Genomic DNA, 15422 nt, shown 5'->3' on the forward strand with positions numbered 1-15422 from the left:
CAAGTTGTCACCATAAATGTTTAGGCCATGGCTCTCTAAGTTGTCTTGTAATTTGACAAAACTCAAATTACAACAAGGGCACTTAAGGAGAGATACAGAAATAGAAAGGTCGATCAATGATATTTGAACAAGATACGGTAAGGAATTTCGTTATCTTAGAACCGTTGGACTTCGGTTGCCGGCTCCCCTGTCATCAAGTCACCAACTTCTATGACCTTCCGGCATTGGGCAGGCATCAGCCTCCATACATGGTCTTACAACTTTGTGGAGGGTCTTCCTAATTACAAGAAGCATACTAAACAATAAGAAAATAAAGGGCATGACATTGATTTTGTTCTTGATTACAACAATCAATCAAGAATGATGGTGGTGGCCTTGTACAGTAATCCCATATCATATCATAATCATGTTGTTTAGTAAAATGCTTAACAATTGATGACAAAAATTAAGAAAAGTGAGCATGTTCCTAAAAAGAAGAGCAATTCCGGAAATCTGGTAGTGCAGCTCTAATGCCTAATTTGCCTATAGTGGTATGTGCGAGCAACGACCCCGTTTTGACTGTCCAAATTTGTTGTCGGTCGACCTACCTCCACGTGGAAGACAGTTGAGAGCACGGGCTCCTTCATTTGCGGTGACTGGACTGGCGAAAAAGCAAAACCGGTTGAGCCGGTCAAACGGAAGCACCGACACCGACTGGCAGTGGACCTGCGCATGCTCCCTCGCCGACAGCGCGGGAAATTTACGTAAACAGTGATTAAAATCAAAATTTGATTTCAACCTCAGCACGAGAAAAACGAAGGTTCCGACGAAAAAATGTGCTGCGTGATCACGACTGACTGATGACCCCAATTGACTCTCCTTCCCTCCCGCCGGAACTATGCAACATCTAAATTAAAAGTGATTTTTTCTGTTCTTTTTCAAAACGGGATCAATTGATGATTTCTCTACGACAGTACGTACACATTTTTAAACCAAATTATCTATTAGCTATATTTAGGGTGAATTGTTAATTTAGTTTTTAAATTATTACTTGAGTTTTATAGGTACCTAAACTTTTTTTGAAAAAATTAGTCATCAAAATAATAAAATTTGCCAATTATATTCCTAATGTTAGATTCGAAACTATTTTATTCAATTTTTCGTCAATTTAAATCACGTGACTTGCATTTGATACACTTTAGATAGTAGATTGATAGTTTTTCATAAGGACTTATTTTCTTCGAAGAAATAATGTATAGAGTTAATTTTGAAGGGTAAACTAGATGTTAGATTCGCAACATATATGCAACATTAATGACTTATAGGCAAGAAAATAGTGGCAATGCCCTCTAAAATGTGTCATGTGACTTAAGTTAACGAAATATTAAATAAAAAAGCTTTGAGTATAATTTTAGGGATGAAATTAGCAGTTTTTATAGAATTTTGGAACTTATTTTACAAAAAAAAAACAATTCAAGAACCTAATTTTCACTGAGGTGATAATTCAGGGACTAACTTGACAGTTTACCCTATATATTAAAAAGTTTTTATATAGTAAAACATTTTAAATGGATTTTGAAAATCTAATAAAATTTTGGTATTGTTTATAATATTTACATGTGTTTAATATAATTATTATAGAATGTTAGATATAATTTATGTGATATATGTCACATCCCGGCCCGGGGCGGATCACTTCCCGGGCCCGCTCCACCACCGTAGCACGATATTGTCCGCTTTGGGCTTACCATTCCCTCACGGTTTTGTTTTTGGGAACTCACGAGCAACTTCCCAGTGGGTCACCCATAATGGGATTGCTCTAGCCCCCTTCTCGCTTAACTTCGGAGTTCCTACGGAACCCGAAGCCAGTGAGCTCCCAAAAGGCCTCGTGCTAGGTAGGGATGAGAATATACATTTAAGGATCACTCCCCTGGGCGATGTGGGATGTCACAATCCACCCCCCTTAGGGGCCCGACGTCCTCGTCGGCACATTTCCGGGCAAGGATTGGCTCTGATACCAATTTGTCACATCCCGGCCCGGGGCAGATCACTTCCCGGGCCCGCTCCACCACCGTAGCACGATATTGTCCGCTTTGGGCTTACCATTCCCTCACGATTTTGTTTTTGGGAACTCACGAGCAACTTCCTAGTGGGTCACCCATCATGGGATTGCTCTAGCCCCCTTCTCGCTTAACTTCGGAGTTCCTACGGAACCCGAAGCCAGTGAGCTCCCAAAAGGCCTCGTGCTAGGTAGGGATGAGAATATACATTTAAGGATCACTCCCCTGGACGATGTGGGATGTCACAATATATGTATTTAATATAATCATCATCAAACCATTAAGATGTTAATTGTATTAAATATATAAGTATTGTGGTCAAACCCTAAAATTTTATATACGTTTCGGAAGGATAGAAAATGTAGATCTTAATTATAAATGGAGTCATCCAAAACTTGTTATGTTAAGATAAATTTGGGGTTAACCACATTTTTACACCATCAGGGTGCATTTGTTTCACCAAACTATCTCAGACTAGACTAACTTTAGGGACTAAGCTGGACTAGCTTAGACTAGACTAAACTGGACTGATTTAGTGAAGCATTTGGTGCAATGTCGGACTAAGAAGTAGGATTCTAATATTATATTATTTAATCTATATCTATAATATTTTATTATTTACTTAATATATATTTATTAATATTCTATTATTAATTTATCTTTTTCTTATTTTCTAGAATCATTCTTTCCAGCTAACCTCTTTTTTTTTTGCCCCTGCCGTCTCTCTCCCCTCTCCACTGTGTATCCAAGTTTCTTCGCTCATTTTCTCCCTCTGTCGCACATACTATTCGAATTAAAATCACAAAAAATGGAGACTTGCCTTCCCCCAAAAAACCCCAACCCCTCCCTCTCAAGCTTAACATTGCCAATTCAATGGCAGCCATGGTGAGTTTTCCTGTTCAGCTCATTCTCTCTCTTCCCTTAGTTTTTCCTTTCAAATCCCTCTCTCTTCCCTTTGCCTCTTTTCCCATCCAACTTCACTTGTTCTTCCATGGGTGGGGATTGAAGTTGTAGACGACACGGGTGGGTGGGGCTGGGTATGGGCGTGGGTAGGGATTGGAGTTGCAGACGACAAGGGGTGGGTGGAGGAAGACGAGATGGATGAATCCAACCATCGAAAATCGAGGTCGAAGTCGATGCCGTCGAAAATTGAAGACAGAGATGGATGAACCAGCCATTGAAATTGAGGTCAAGGTCTATGCCGTAAAAAATTGGAGATTGAGATGGATGAACCCAGCCGTAAAAAGTTTTCTATCTTCCAAGTTCTAGCTTTCATTGAAGCCCATGTCGTAGAAAATTGAGGTCGATGAACCCAGGGCAGTGAAGCAGATGAAGGCGATAAAGGATGCAGCGAGAGTGGATGAAGGCAAGAGAGGATGATGGAAGTTCTTAAGCTAAACCCGTGGATGTTGGGGTCTTTCACTAAGACCGGCTAGTGAAGCCATTTTTGAAAGCGAGTCCCACCTAGTGCCATTAATGTTAGTCCCGCAAGCCACCAAACACAAGACTACAATCCAATCCAATCCAGTGAAGGCTAAGAAGGGTAAACAAACGCCCCCTCAAGGTTTAAAGTGATCTTCAAAATGGGCCATGAGGTTTTGATTTCTCACATTGTAATCTAAAGTTTTGTAATTATATCACTTTGAACATTTTGCATGTATAGCTAATTCTTCATTAAATTGATGATTTTTCGGTCAATTTAGTACAAATGTGACTTACATGTCAATCCAATTATGGATTCCATGCTCAATATGTCAAAATTTAATGAAGACTCAAATAATTTGTTAGGTAAAATGCATAACTTGATACAGTTTTAAAACCTTAAGGTGTAATGTGAAATAGTTAAAATCTCATGACCCAATTTAAAAATCACTCCAAACTTAAAGGGCGTAAAATGTAGTTAGTCCTAAATATTGATATATTTGTGAGATTGAAGTAGATTCAAGATTTGATATAGATTTAATACCGAACCAGTGAGTCTGCTTGATTGTGGTCATGGACAGAGTGAAATTTCCTATAGCTTCTCTCGGGCCGAAAGAAGTAAATAAATGTAACTTGCAACTAGTTGTCCCTTTATTTAAAATTATAAAAAAAATAAAAAATAAAAAATAAAAAAAAAGGGAAAGAAGATTTGATACAGATTCTTAAAAGGTGATCTGTTTCTTGAAACATTTGATAAGTCGATCGGGATAGTTAGCATTTAATGAAGCAAATTTCATATATTTCGAGAAAAAAAAAGGTTGAAGATGACTTAGCTTTCGACGGTAACATGATCACAATTGTATATATAATTTAGTAAGTTCCTTTTGTGAATATTGTATTGGTAAAAGTTTGATTTGTATGGCCTAGACGTTCCTGAAGATCCTCGTTATAATCTCATTTTATTGTTATCAAATGAGAATGACATAACGGTGATGATGTCAAACGTCGGTTAATATTATTACAAAAAGAAGCGGGAATTTGACATCAGCATGAGATGATAATGAATTTTTCATCCACATGATTTCTATTTTTTACAACCAATCACTTTACGCCTTATTTAGTTACAAATTCACTTTACCAAGTTACCAGACTCAGATGAACCCTAACTTAGTTCAGTCCGTTGATATGATATCTAGCTGCTGTTGGGTTAATACAATTTCGGTCCAGATTATCACATCGACCCAAGTTAGGACTCCGGCTCAAATTGGGCTTGGGATCCAATTGGAAGACTACACAGTACACAAACCACAAAATGCGATAATGTCCGCCACGTGTTTTATTCCCTTGTGGGTCCCGGTCCCGGTCCCGCCCCTTGTCCGCTTGAGAATCACGTGCTGATCACGTGACACTAAAAATATCTGGATGATCGCGCTCCTCGAGAAGTGAACTTCCTCTCTCTCTCTCTGCTCACTGTGATCCAATGTGGTTGGCTACTACCGTACATCACCAGCCGGTCCGTCCGGTTCCGACGATCTCCACCGCGGGTCCGAACCCGAAACTCGTTCATCCCTGTCTTCCGAAACCGACAACGAAACCGTTTCGGTTCGGACCCTTCGGTGTCCGGCTCCGCCTTAACAAGTACAAAGTTTCGGCGGAAAAGAAGCAGCTCGCCGAGTTAGGGACTCAGAATTCAGGTCTTCGATTCTCACTTTATACAATTCGAATTATATTAATCCGAATATTAAACTGTAATTATTGTAATTTTATTTAGTAATTATATAAATTTATTTTGCAGATGGTGAGAAATTAGAGGTAGGAGAAGAGAAAGTTGTAGAAGAAGAGAAAGTTGAAGGTTTGGATTTGGGATGGTTAGCTGCTTTTCCGCACGTGTTTATAGCTTCCATGTCGAATTTTCTGTTCGGTTATCACATTGGGTCAGTCTCTGAGTCGCTGTAACTTGCAATTGTATTTAAAGTGTTAATCTTTTTTGTTAGTTATGAGTTGGGTGGGCATGTTTTTGTGCAGGGTGATGAATGGTCCGATTGTTTCGATTGCCCGAGAACTCGGTTTCGAAGGGAATTCGATTCTGGAGGGACTTGTAGTTAGCATTTTCATTGTTGGTGCATTTCTTGGAAGCATATGCTGCGGTACAATTGTTGATAAACTTGGTTGTAGAAGGACTTTTCAGATTGCCACCATTCCTCTCATTCTTGGGGCATTGATAAGGTAATTCAAGTTGATATTCGAGTTTTGAGATGCCATATTCGACGTTGTGTCCATGTTGGTATCGGCCTTTGTATTGTGTTAGTGTGCATTTTAGAACTTTTTGATGATTGGTTCATTTCGTTTCGTGACAGTGCACAAGCTCATTCCTTGGATGAAGTGACTTTTGGAAGGTTTCTTGTTGGCCTTGGCATTGGTGTTGACACTGTTCTTGTACCAATCTATATCTCAGAGGTAAATCTTCGTATTGGTTTAGTTGTGTTTGCATATTTTGTTCACCCTTCCAAGATGATGATACTATGTAGTTGAAATCCATGTTTCAGCGATAGTAAATGCTCCATTTCTATGGACTATCAAGAGTTTGGGTGAAAGTGAAACTCATGAAAGTTGACCAACCTGCTTCGTTCTAATAAATCGCCACTACTAGCATAGACTTTTCTGGACCTTATTTAAGTTCTCATTGAGCTTTAACACCAAGGTACACAATACAGCCGTAAATTAGTCCTTGCTAGAAAGTTATAAAAAGTTTCTTAATGGGTTTGACACGTGCCCTTCGTTCTTGTTTAGAAGATTGAAGGTTATACTCGATAATGCTTCTTCTCTGCATCACATGCATTGCATATCTGGAATGAAGTTTGCTCATCTATCCTACCATATACCTTGCAGATTGCTCCAACAAAATATAGGGGTTCATTGGGAACCTTGTGTCAAATAGGAACGTGCCTTGGGATTATTTCATCACTGTTTCTTGGAATTCCCTCTGAAAATGATCCGCACTGGTGAGGTTCTGTTTATGCAGGGATTTTTTAAGAACTACTTTTAGCTTTTACAATGACTGGACCATTTAGTGCTATCAAGAATATTTTAATATCTGAGCTTATATATTAAAATGTTTTGGCGTATCCGGTTTTTAGGTGGAGGACGATGCTTTATATTGCAAGTGTCCCTGGTTTTGTCCTTGCTCTTGGAATGCAGTTTGCTGTAGATAGCCCCCGTTGGCTATGCAAGGCAAGACTCTCTCTCTTATTGTAGAAGTATGGAATTTATTTTCAGGTGTGTTGTTCCTCAAGCTTTAATATGTTGTTTGTGCAGGTAGGGAGACTGGACAATGCTAAAGAAGTTATCAAAAAAGTTTGGGGAGCATCTGAAGTTGAAAAGGCGATTGAAGAATTTCAGTCAGTTATCAGGAATGATGGTAGTGATTTGGACAGCAGCTGGTTTGAACTTTTGAAGGAGCCAAACTCAAGAGGTTGTATCAAGGTGGCGGACTTAGGATGTCAGCATTAATGGCATCTTTGTGTCAAACATCGTATAAAACTTACGGCACTTGCATTTAGCATCACCTTCTGTACATGAAAAAAATTGCCTTTTCTTAATTAGAGGGTGATTGGTAAATATAAGAAGCTTTATGTTTGGAAACTCCTTTGATTTGTACATGCAATATTTTTCTCTGAATTATGTGCTGGCTTTCAAATGATTCCTTTCAAACTGTAGAAATCCTTACTTATCGACAAATCTTTGCATGGTTGCAGTTGCATTCATTGGAGGCGCCCTTTTTGTACTTCAACAGTTTGCAGGCATAAACGGAGTTCTTTACTTTTCATCATTGACTTTCGAAGATGTTGGAATCACAAGTAGCGCTTTGGCAAGTTTGTTGATCGGAGTTACGAACTTTGCAGGTTTGAGATAGTCTCAGTGTATTTGTAGAATGATGGTTGTTTCTTGAAGAACCTCTCACCCACATCAATTGTGGTCATGGCAGGGGCACTTTGTGCTTTGTACTTGATTGATAAGCAGGGAAGGCAGAAGCTCTTGATTGGAAGTTACTTGGGAATGGTGAGCTGTATTTGGAATTAATGCTTGGAGACGATTAGAAAGTTACCATGCATATAATCCTTAACATTAAAAATAGGAGGGCGATTCTGTGTTTCATGAGTTGGAAATGCAAACACGGAATCATATTAGCAAACCCATGACTTAAGTAAGAAATTCTGTGTCTGTGCAGGCACTTTCGATGTTTCTTGTGGTCTATGCCATCAGTTTTCCGTTAGATGAGCAACTGAGTCACAACTTATCGATACTTGGAACAGTCATGTAAGTCTGCAGTTTGTATGATCCCACACATAATAGTTTCAATAAACGGGTAGTCAGGCACATTTAACTCATCAAAATACTATGAAGAGGTAATTTGCTGATGTCCACCTCCTCTGTTTATGCTTTCGGATAGTCAGGCACATTTTGTGCTCTTAAGAGAACTCTACTGATTTTTTTTCTCATCGCGCAATTTTGTAGGTACATATTCACCTTTGCAATAGGAGCTGGCCCGGTGACTGGCCTTATCATACCAGAACTTAGCAGCAACAGGTCACGCGGGAAGATCATGGGATTCAGCTTTTCTGCGCATTGGGTGAGCCCTTGAATTTTGTTCCTTGGTTAATATTTGAAATAAATGTCCTGTTTTTTCTTTTGTTCTATGATTTATTAATGTGTTCTCACGGTTAAGAGCGGCCAGGTTATTTCCCTACTTTTCCAAATCATGTTTTGCATTTGGTCCTTTAAATGTTTACTTTTTTTTCTTTCTAATTCATGCTAAATTTGTGACTCAGGTTTGCAACTTTTTGGTGGGTCTATTTTTCCTCGACTTAGTGGAGAAATTCGGCGTTGCTCCAGTTTATGGTACCTTTGGTGGAGTCTCCTTGTTGACAGCAATTTTTGCAAACTACTTTATCGTTGAAACTAAAGGCCGCTCCCTTGAGGAAATAGAAATGTCACTAACCTCCGATTTCAGGGCTAGAGACAAGTGAGAGCTCAAAAATCACGTTGAAGTTTCCACGATGGAGATTTTTAGGCGGTAATTCTTGATGTTTCAGTCTCCAATCTCCAGGCAAGCTGTGTAGGATTCTAGGATCTGATATTGTACATCACACTACACATAGATGCTGTTAAAGCTGGCCATTTTACTCGATTTCATTCTAGTTCGGTTCCCGGAAAATTCTGTATGGTGAATACTTAGTACGCGTCAAATTATTCAGTCGAATATTTCGGTTTGGTGTTGATTGGAAGTCAATTTTCATGGTTCACACATTGACATTTTTGAACAGAATGTGATATGTGCGTATACCCAATACGGCTATATCGCTTCCAAAGACCACTAGCAACCCAGAGAGAGTGAAAGAGTCTTCGTCTTATGCTTATAAATGGTCTCCAAACCAGGAAGATACCACATCTCATTGAGTTATAATGTGGAATTGATATCGGAAAATATCTTGAGTTCGAATTCTTACTCATTCCATGACAGGGATTTGGTTTCTCGCCGGATTCCTTCCCTAGGGATCAACGAACACGAACTGTTGATAAAAAATCGTGGGGCCATAATTTTTTCTTTTTTATATTTTTCATGTAAAACGATGATGCTTTACTTTTAAAAATATAAAAAACATTTAATTAGGACCGCATGATTTTTTATTAACGATTCGTATTCATTGATTGCTAGGATCCTCAGGAAGAGGAATCGGTGAGGATCCAAATCCCCATGGTAGAAGAATAAGTTTACCAAAAAGCATTTAAGTTTGTTCACGACCGAGTCAATATACAATTGTGAATTATGATTGTAATTTAGGAGACTTGTCAGTGTGTCGAGAACACGAATTTAGTATACTAAGTCACATAATATAAGTGGTCAATTTTTTTTTATTTTTATAAGTATCGAATCGTTTATATATTTAATGTACCGGATCGTGTTCCTGTCACATTGAAAAATCTTTGTTATTTACTCATCTCTTTAAACTCAAGTTCGAGTTCCTGATTTAAAAACTTTAGTTTTAATAAAAAGACAAAATAAAGATGTAAGTGAATCGTATCATGAATGACTTTTCAAGGTAAAAATGTTTTTAATGTTAAAAGTGAACAGTACCAGGAGTGTTTCGTTAAGATTTTCTTAAAATAATGGCTTAATTGGATTAATAATTCTCATGATGATATTGTAATTTAAAGATAGCTCGTGATAAAAAAAAAACTAAGATTTAAGCCCGTGATAAATTTGGTTAGGATTTATGTCCAAATTGAAATTTTCTCTTTCACCAGTATTAAATTTGAAATTAGCCTTTATAAACACGATATTGACCTAAAAAGAACCTTTCCAAAAAGGATGTTCTAATTACCTTTTTTTTTTTAAAAAAGAAAAAGAAAAAGCAAAAAGGCTGATGGCGGGCGAGAACTTCACATGCCCGCGAAAATTCCAACTGTCGATCGCGTCCAAGTCAGCGTGAGAGTTCAGCTCCCCACTGGGCCCACTCATGTCGTGCCACGTGTACGTTGCGACCAACTTGACCGTTTACGCGACGCTTTCCAACGAACGAACGCACACTGCATTAGACTTTAGCATTCGGCATTTCTTCTTGTTCTGCGTCCGGCAGAGATTGGAGTTTCGTCGCCACGGAAGCCGCCAAAATTTTCTAGGGTTTCTGGAGATTTCGAGTGCGCGCGAATGTCGTCGTCGGCGGAGACCAGCGACGGAGAGCACGAGGTGGAGCTGATCGTGCACGACGCATTACCATCGGGGGATGACGGTGGCGCGGCCGTCGCGGACGAGATTGCCCCGCTCTTGACGCAGCCGGAGAAGCCCAAAATCAACATTTTCACCCTCTCTTATCCTCGAAGAACATCTAAGGTACGATTCCCTCACTTTAATTAATCCAAGATTTCATTTTTTTTTTTTCTAATTTCAAATTTTGTTGATTACGACGATTTTGATTTGTATAGGAATGATAGCATTTCTAGGGTTGAATATGTTTCCCTGTTTGGTTTCTCTGAAAATTAAGGAAGTGAAACTATGATCTACTTAAATTTTGAAATTTTGCACTTTCAGTTTTCTAGTACTCCAAATCCAAAAGCAGTGAAAATTTGAAAATGCTGGTTGGTTTTGTAGTTTAATTATGCCTCAGTGATTGAGAGCGATTGATCGGTTTTGGTTCCTTCTTAATAGTCTAATAATGATTGTGTTGTCATTTTGGAGGGAAATGTACAGTAATATTGAATTCTGCAATGGTGGTTTTTGGTTGATTTGATTGATAGTTGATATTGTGTACCTGTGTACAGGATCCGGTACGGAAAGCACTTGAAACGGAGGCGTCTGCAGTAGCTCAATTTGTTTCGTGGGTATGGAGTGGATCGAGATACTCTGGTCTAATGTGTATGGCCATCTCATCTACCATCTACTTTGTCATGGAAGTTTTTGCTGATGTTTTTTCTGGTTAGTAAGTTCTGCATTCCGTTCATCACTGAACTGCAATTCGGATAACTTTTTTTCGCTGTATGTTTCCTCACTTTCACTTGGCCTCTTTTTCATTTATACTTTACGTTTCTATTTTATTATGGCAGTTCAGTCCATTCCTTTGCTTGAGGCTGCATTTACAAGGTGTACAATTATCTTGGTATTGTCATTTGTATGGCTGAGAAAGTGTGGACAGCCAATATCTGGGCTGGCAAATGTAAAAAATCTTTTGATTTCCAGAGCCCTTACGGGATATCTCTCACTGATGTGTTTCATTTATTGGTAAGTAACCTTTTATGTTTTTTCATGTTTCTTTGGTAGGAGTATTTACTCGTTCTTTGGTGTCAATGTATTCATGGCATGATACCTGCCTCATTGACATTAACAGTTTCCATTCTGCATTCTGCTCGAGTGAAAATGTAATTGTGTTTGGCTAACTTATATTATGAAGTTTGTTAGCTGTGATATGTTATTCTTGTCCACTACAGTATGTTTGAAATTCTTTTCAGGCAGCTTGTGAGCTCTGCCTTTTACAACTTTATCCTGTAATGGGTAAATACCACATAAATAACCGGAAGTTGGCTCATTTTTCATTTCAGCATTCAAAGGTTACCTTTGTCTCAGGCTATTGTATTGAGCTTCACAACTCCAATAATGGCTTCAGTTGTGGCAAGAATCATTCTACATGAGAAGTACAAAATTTCAGACGTTGGAGGTATGTAGTATATAATGTTTGTAATCATTGCTTTTCACTCTGGTTTGAATATAATGTTGCATATATTATATGTTCTTTTTGTTTGAAGATTTTAGCTTGTAGAAAAGTTTCTTAGACTACCTTTTGATAGTCAGGGATTGATGTCTTTGTCATTTGTCATTCATTTTCCAGGTCTTGCGTGCAGTTTCTTTGGTGTGCTCTTCATTTATCGACAAATGCTTACCACACAAGGTACAGAAGTGGGTTAACATAATCTTATATTATACACTGGATGTGGATGCTTTTGATATGTAGTAAGAGTTTAATAACTCTTCTGGTCTATGTCTAAACGTAAAGACAATTTTTTGGGTGTGTCACATGGATGTATATGCTGTTGCATGGCTTATCATGTCTTTTCACCTTTCTGCAAGAAAACTACTCTGATATAGTAGTCCACCAAGGGCATATATAGTTTCCTACAAATGAGGAAGAAAGCGTATACAAGTTTTGTGTCTCACTCCATCTATTTTTTACTAAAAGAGTTTAAGCTTATATGTGTGATCGAGAGACTTTAATGCATGTCTTCAGATCATATGTGAGTAAATACTATGAGCTAGTTCATTATTGCCTAGTAACCATGAGAAGATTAATGTTTGTAAAAAGAAATGGTCCCTCTAGTACAACAACTATATTTTTTTACTTACATTTCTTCTGTTATGGCCCCCTGCTGACAGCATAATATTACAAAATCTAATCAAATGGACCTTCTGCATACAGTAATGTAAATTTTCGGTGCTTCCTCCTATTGCTTTCAGTCTTCCTTGCATTGTGGAATACTAACTTTTGAATTATGCATGAGAATTAGATAAAAATGGAGGAGAGACTGCAAGTGTCAAGGGAAGCAGCTATATCTTTGCAGTCTTGGCCGGTTTACTTTCGTCCATAACTGGTGGAATCAGCTACTGCCTTACAAAGGCTGGATCAAAGGCATCTGATCAGCCACTGTAAGTATTCTCTGCATTTATCAATTATCCTTCACTTGATTAATCCTTCTAACTTCATGACATTATGAAATGGTTGATAATGTGCTCTTTCTCTTTTATCTGCCAAACTATTGACACTGGAAAATGGCCATACTGATACTGTCCGATTGTGTTCAAGACCCTTTAAGTAGCTTGATTCCCTTTTCAGTTCTCGATGGTTTTATACAACGAGGATAACCTTTAATTAAGATGTTTATAACTGTTTAGGTTCCATGATTATCCCGGCTAGAAAAGATGAAAATCATCTGAGAGATTACATGTTGTTTGCATCTCTAAAATGTAGATAATAGTATAATATGGTGGGAGCAAAAATTAACTAGATGAATTCTCTGTTCAATTTTCAGGTTGACGGTCTTTTCATTTGGTTTACTGGCGAGTCCTGCTTCAGCAGCAATTTGTTTGTTTACACTCGAGGTAAATTGATGTCGTGGTTGCAGTTCTGTGCTTTTTATTTTTTATTTTTCTTTATCATTTCAATTGTACCACACTCCATATTAAATTTGTCACTGATCACTGATAGCCTAGCAACTTAAATTCCTCTACTTTTGTAATTTACTTAAATTCCTCTACTTTTGTAATTCTTCTACTTTCAGGTTATTGCTTTTACATGTTAAATAGAATTTGGGTTGTGCTAAATATTTACCCTTTCCTTTTTTCAGGACTTTGTTTTCCCAGATTTTTATTCGTTTTCAGTTATGATTGTACTCGGTGTTCTGGCCTTTTTTGCAGAGGTGCTGTTTTGAACTCTCTATTTTCCCTATTGTGCTGCTCTAGTTTATGGACTCCTATTTATCCGATAATGCTCCAGCAGTTATGGACTCCTGAACTTTTGTGCTCGATTTCAGGTATTCTTGGCACGTGGATTGCAGCTTGAGAAAACCGGCAAAGTTGCAAATGTTATATACATGGAGGTACGTTTACTGTTTGGATGTAATTGCCACTTACATGATTGAATTACCGATTGAGAAATCTGGAAAGCGGCATTAAGGATAGCATCACCCAACATGTGAAGAAATTTTGGTTCAACCGCCCCCTACGATTCATTCACGCAAGTAAATGCCTTCTTGTTTTCCTTTGTTTCAGGCCGCCCTATCACAATTATGGAGCATTGGTTCATCAAGGATAGCTCTATCTTTTGGTCGAATTATCGGATGTCTGCTTATTTTGATTTCTGTTAGTTGCACCATGTATATTGGTCCCGATAAAGATACGGAATGAAAGGTACAAATTCTTCTGATGTACCCCTTCCTATTCATTTTTAAATTGTATGCGCTGACACCTGATTCCTTCAGTTCAATAGTTAAATGTAACTAGTAAAGATAGCAAAAGAAAATATTAGAGCCTTCATTTGCAACCGATTGACATGAGAAAGCTTGTCGTTAAAGCTGCCAAATACGGTGCTCCAGAGTATCGAATACTTTGGGCTTTTTAACTGTTAGATCTTTCGTCAAAAACATGATAAACAAAATCTAAACGGTTAAAAAACCCCGAGTACAGGAATCTCTAGAGAAGCATATAAGTTTTGGCCGTGAAACAAATAGAATCGGCTTTTAATCAGATAACATCACCAGCGTCCCACAACTGCCAGAAATTCTGAAAGGAGCCTTTTTCTGGCAGAATCTGAAGTGATGGCTAAGAAGTTGAGTAGGCAACCAAATCTTTTGTAGAAATGTGGGCTTTTCCTACACATTCTTCAACACATAACGTACAAGTTCTTTCGAATCACAGAAACACTTGTGAAAAAGATCATACCAAATGCTTTTTCAACTTTTGGAATAAGCACTCAAAAAAAATTTAAAAAAAAAACATCCAGCTAAAGAGAATTTTGTGAAATGAAGTAAAATTACAAATATAAAAAATGGAATTATATTTTAATTTCAGAATTTAAGATCTCAGACATCCAAGGAAGGATAAAAACAGCACAAGCTCTCAAGCCCGGCGAAAGGCGAAAGCTCTTAGGCGGCCACTGCGAATGTTCTTGAGAAACAAGCCTTTGGATTTATCATCACCGACCATTCACATTTTTTTCAATTTTCCTATTCAAATTATCAGATTTAATTTCCAGCTAAAAACAAATTTAATATGTTAATCTAAATAAGAAAACCGAATTAGTTTTAAATTTTGCATTTCAAGCCTCAGAAAGCCAGTTATTTGACATCAACAAAATTCAGTCGGTAATTCCAACTAAAATAACAATCCTCATAGGCTCAACAAATTATTTTCTAAAATAACAAAATAAATTTTTTTAATCAAAATCTAACAAAAATTCAAGAAAATTATAAATTTAATCGCAGTAAATCGGCTCCGTGGACCAGTAAAAAAATTAGGATCCACAGGTTCCTATCAGAATGCGAAACAGAAGATCCTCGCTCTCGGTTCAATCATAGCAACGTCGGTCAAGGCCATTTTGGCTACCGTCGTCGTGGCATCGAACCTTTCAAAATAACCACACACAATAATTCAACTAAATAAGAATTTTGCAGTAATCGGAAAAATTCAAGACCCTCAGAATCCCGTTCCAAATCACACACGGCGGTGGCACACCGGAGCCGCACGCCTGTTCCCGGCCAATGAACCAATCATTGGGGGATGGGAACGAGACGGGCTCCGTTAGCGTGTGGCCGCCGCTGTATAAAGTGTCATACGGCACTTCCTATCACTTTGGGCATTCTTCCTCATTGAGATCGATCGGAAAGAAGATAAAATCAAAAACCCTAAAAGATCCTAAA

At 38.0% G+C, this 15422-nt stretch overlaps 2 protein-coding genes and 4 non-coding genes across 9 annotated transcripts; 2 read left to right on the forward strand and 4 right to left on the reverse strand.

The window, feature by feature from the left end:
• The first annotated feature begins 4870 nt into the window (after window positions 1-4870).
• On the forward strand, window positions 4871-8768 carry LOC137707647 (Major facilitator superfamily protein). Of its 4 annotated transcripts, none has more exons than XR_015958424.1 (13): window positions 4871-5155; window positions 5257-5395; window positions 5487-5687; window positions 5819-5918; window positions 6351-6463; window positions 6599-6692; window positions 6777-6933; window positions 7217-7363; window positions 7447-7520; window positions 7690-7867; window positions 7977-8091; window positions 8291-8509; window positions 8555-8768. XR_015958424.1 is itself a non-coding variant. In XM_088689046.1 (13 exons), exons 1-12 carry the CDS (start codon window positions 4942-4944, stop codon window positions 8486-8488), a joined length of 1641 nt encoding a protein of 546 aa, XP_088545172.1. In that variant the 5' UTR covers window positions 4871-4941; the 3' UTR covers window positions 8489-8509; window positions 8555-8768. The 4 variants fall into 4 exon arrangements, 2 of the variants coding, with proteins under 2 accessions (XP_088545172.1, XP_068302661.2); XM_088689046.1 differs by having other exon boundaries at window positions 7690-7778; XR_011064721.2 differs by having other exon boundaries at window positions 8291-8768.
• A 1120-nt stretch (window positions 8769-9888) lies between these two features.
• On the forward strand, window positions 9889-14047 carry LOC137708494 (uncharacterized). Its single transcript, XM_068447585.2, has 10 exons — window positions 9889-10353; window positions 10782-10935; window positions 11064-11238; window positions 11556-11671; window positions 11843-11902; window positions 12516-12654; window positions 13038-13107; window positions 13353-13424; window positions 13539-13604; window positions 13777-14047. Exons 1-10 carry the CDS (start codon window positions 10171-10173, stop codon window positions 13909-13911), a joined length of 1170 nt encoding a protein of 389 aa, XP_068303686.2. The 5' UTR covers window positions 9889-10170; the 3' UTR covers window positions 13912-14047.
• Window positions 14048-14581: 534 nt separating this feature from the next.
• On the reverse strand, window positions 14582-14707 carry LOC137709585 (small nucleolar RNA SNORD14). The gene has a single exon (XR_011064878.2). It is a non-coding gene; the product is annotated as a small nucleolar RNA SNORD14 (small nucleolar RNA).
• A 113-nt stretch (window positions 14708-14820) lies between these two features.
• LOC137709617 (small nucleolar RNA snoR77Y) lies at window positions 14821-14902 on the reverse strand. Its single transcript, XR_011064905.1, has one exon. It is a non-coding gene; the product is annotated as a small nucleolar RNA snoR77Y (small nucleolar RNA).
• A 71-nt stretch (window positions 14903-14973) lies between these two features.
• On the reverse strand, window positions 14974-15128 carry LOC137709622 (small nucleolar RNA snoR2/U65). Its single transcript, XR_011064909.2, has one exon. It is a non-coding gene; the product is annotated as a small nucleolar RNA snoR2/U65 (small nucleolar RNA).
• Window positions 15129-15310: 182 nt separating this feature from the next.
• Window positions 15311-15377, reverse strand: LOC137709623 (small nucleolar RNA U49). The gene has a single exon (XR_011064910.1). It is a non-coding gene; the product is annotated as a small nucleolar RNA U49 (small nucleolar RNA).
• Window positions 15378-15422: the final 45 nt, after the last annotated feature.

Source organism: Pyrus communis, chromosome 17 (assembly GCF_041283825.1).
Source record: "Pyrus communis isolate YQ-2024b chromosome 17, ASM4128382v1, whole genome shotgun sequence".
Classification (NCBI taxonomy): domain Eukaryota; kingdom Viridiplantae; phylum Streptophyta; class Magnoliopsida; order Rosales; family Rosaceae; genus Pyrus; species Pyrus communis.

Coding starts and splice junctions, on each gene's coding strand:
- LOC137708494 (XM_068447585.2), top strand. CDS start 10,171: ATGTCGTCGTCGGCGGAGACCAGCGACGGAGAGCACGAGGTGGAGCTG. Junction 10,354..10,781: donor ATCCTCGAAGAACATCTAAG/GTACGATTCCCT, acceptor ACCTGTGTACAG/GATCCGGTACGGAAAGCACT. Junction 11,903..12,515: donor ACAAATGCTTACCACACAAG/GTACAGAAGTGG, acceptor CATGAGAATTAG/ATAAAAATGGAGGAGAGACT.
- LOC137707647 (XM_068446560.2), top strand. CDS start 4,942: ATGTGGTTGGCTACTACCGTACATCACCAGCCGGTCCGTCCGGTTCCG. Junction 6,934..7,216: donor GAAGGAGCCAAACTCAAGAG/GTTGTATCAAGG, acceptor GCATGGTTGCAG/TTGCATTCATTGGAGGCGCC. Junction 8,092..8,290: donor TCAGCTTTTCTGCGCATTGG/GTGAGCCCTTGA, acceptor TTTGTGACTCAG/GTTTGCAACTTTTTGGTGGG.